The sequence below is a fragment of the Eurytemora carolleeae genome, unplaced genomic scaffold (assembly GCF_000591075.1).
Source record: "Eurytemora carolleeae unplaced genomic scaffold, Eaff_2.0 scaffold116, whole genome shotgun sequence".
NCBI classification, from domain to species: Eukaryota; Metazoa; Arthropoda; class Copepoda; order Calanoida; family Temoridae; genus Eurytemora; species Eurytemora carolleeae.
Window position 1 is genome coordinate 6,042 of NW_019396247.1, and position 2,854 is coordinate 8,895.

The 2,854-nt window shown below is 30.1% G+C and overlaps 1 protein-coding gene across 1 annotated transcript in view; it reads left to right on the forward strand.

Moving 5' to 3' along the window:
- The window catches only part of LOC111699301 (uncharacterized), a 9,246-nt gene that overhangs the window by 5,994 nt on the left and 398 nt on the right, over window positions 1–2,854 (forward strand). Inside the window, exon 5 of the mRNA XM_023469941.1 lies at window positions 1,914–2,012. Within this exon, the coding sequence (XP_023325709.1) occupies window positions 1,914–2,012 (99 nt within the window). The remainder of the gene's footprint in view (window positions 1–1,913; window positions 2,013–2,854) is intronic.

Sequence of the window (2,854 nt, forward strand, 5' to 3'; positions counted from 1 at the left end):
AAATATATAAATTTATTTAATGTATTTAAATTTATAAATATATGTATGTAGTGTATTTTAAAATACGTTACATGCATTCAAATATATAAATTTATTTAATGTATTTAAATTTATATATGTATGTAGTGTATTTTAAAATACATTACATGCATTCAAATATATAAATTTATTTAATGTATTTAAATTTATATATATATGTAGTGTATTTTAAAATACCTTACATGCATTCAAATATATAAATTTATTTCATGTATTTAAATTGATATATGTATGTAGTGTATTTTAAAACACATTACATGCATTCAAATATATAAATTTATTTAATGTATTTAAATTTATAAATATATGTATGTAGTGTATTTTAAAATACATTACATGCATGAAAATATATAAATATATTTAATGTATTTCNAAATATACCTCCTTGTTTAAGTAAACCCAGCAGATCTTTATCATATATTAATTCTTAAATATCTTAAAAATGCATTCTGAACTGTAAACTTCTAAATGGGTAAAATTAATTGAACTGTTGATGTAAAAGTTTAATACATAGTTTAAATTATTACTAATTAAGAATCCAAATAAGTCATAGCTAATTTTATGATCTAATTAGTGTTCTCAAAATAATGACTTCCAGCTAGCACATTACAGGGGTTCAAATCACAAGATAACTGCACTGGCATTTATAAAAATTAACACAGGGGGCTGGAACTTAGCTACCTGGCTGTGTGTACGATTAAGACAGTTTACTGATATAGGATATTAAGAGATTATGGCCTATTCATACGGTACAAACATCAAATATTCAGTACGTTTTAAAGTCCTCTCCCTCCCTTCCAATTCAGTATTTTGCTTACATTTTAGTGTTACAGGGAGTGTTCGCTAAAAATGAAAGGAGGTATAGACTTAATGCGATAAAAAGCGCTTTTGATCGTTACTAATATAACTCTTCTATCTGTTTCGTCTATAAGGAGAAAATTATTAAAGACATCTCATACCAAAGAACGTAGCGCCCATACAAATTGAGGATATTGCAACATACGACTTAGACCGTAAAAAAATCAATTTAATTTCAAACAAATCATTCAGATATTACAACCTATAGTCATCGATTATCTTTTGCCACATTTGTATATAGTTTATATTTTATAATATTTTATTGTTTTAGATAACGTTTTAACGGATTTCGCAAAATGTGAGTGGTGCGCGGCATTCTCACATAGTTGCGCAAGCTACAAGAGAAATAATCAAATTCAAAACAAATTAATTTAAAAATATTATAAAATATAAACTATATACAAATGTGGCGAAAGATAATCGATCACTATAGGTTGTAATATCTGAATGATTAGTTTAAAATTAAATTGATTTTTTTACGGTCTAAGTCTTATGTTGCTATTTTCTCAATTTGTATGGGCGTTAAGTTATTCGGTATGAGACGTCTTTAACAATTTTCTCGTTATAGACGCAACAGATAGAAGTAAGATTAGTAGTACCCCCTTTCATTTTTCGTGAACACTCCCTTTAAGGAATATTAATATTTAATTTCTAGAAGTAGCAGAAAAGAAATATTTATATCAGAATTTTTTAAACTGCATTGGACATAGAATATCATATTTACACTTCAACTTTATGGCTTTTACTCAATATAAGAGATATTTACACTGAGGTCTCTGTCCTCAAAGATCAGTCCAAGGTTCAAAGGATACAGTTGTGAATCGGGAGTGATCTTCTTTAAATGGAAAGTCTTTTGAAATTACGCATACCCTGGTGTACCCTGGTGTACCTTGGTATACCCTGGTGTACCCTGGTTTACCCTGGTGTACCCTGGTGTACCCTGGTGTACCCTGGTGTACCCTGGTGTACCCTTGTGTACCCTGGTGTATAGTGTATTTATTTATGTATTTGTCTAGGTCTGATAATAACTTGTGTTGGTATAGGGGATAAAGGATTCTCCACCATACAGTTAAAACTGATGGGACCTGCACTTGTGGGTTCAGGACTTACTCTAGGTATGAGTTATACCTAGAATTCATTTTCCTGTATGGTTTTCTGATTCTGCTCACCGTTAAACCTTAATCTATCAAACTCAAAGTTTATTTGAAGCATTTCAATTTGTGCAATATAGATTAATAGGCTTTTAGGGCGCGCTTCTATCTAAATTGAGAAAATATTTCTACAAAAATAAAAAACTTTTGAACACAAATTATTTTAATTTTGATCATTCGTAAACCTTCCCTGGGTGGAGAGCTGTCTGTAAAGATCAGCGTCTCCAGTATCAGGTTCCTGCTCCTGGAGTCCTAAATCTAACTGGATCTTCTAGCTGCTCCAGATCTATGAAGAGCTGTCTGTAAAGATCAGGTTTAGCTTCTGCTCCTGAAATCCTAAGTCTGGCTTGATCTTCTAGCTGCTCCAGATCTATGATGATCTCGAAATTAAAAAATGTTGCTCGCAAAAAATGTCACCCTGTCACCTTGATAGTGAGAAGCTTTAAACTTTTTATATGTCTCAAATTAATTCTAAAAATACTACATTCTCAGTTCAACTTCCAAACATTGCAGGTCTCTCCCTTTAAATTGTTTTTTTAAAAAGAGGCACGACGTGCGCTAGAAGCCTAGTAATTATTGATTTTTTCATTATTATCTACTATTTTCAATGAATAAATATTTTTTTCCGAATTCCAGAGATTCTGGATTCCGATGTCAAATATTTGTGTTATGGTTCCACAAGACCTTAATTAAGAAATAAATAAGAAATAAATTAGAAATAGATTAGAAACATATTGTAGACTAAGCTTAGAAGAATAATTATGGATATCAATGAAAACAGATATAGGTTGGGGGATATTCTTTTT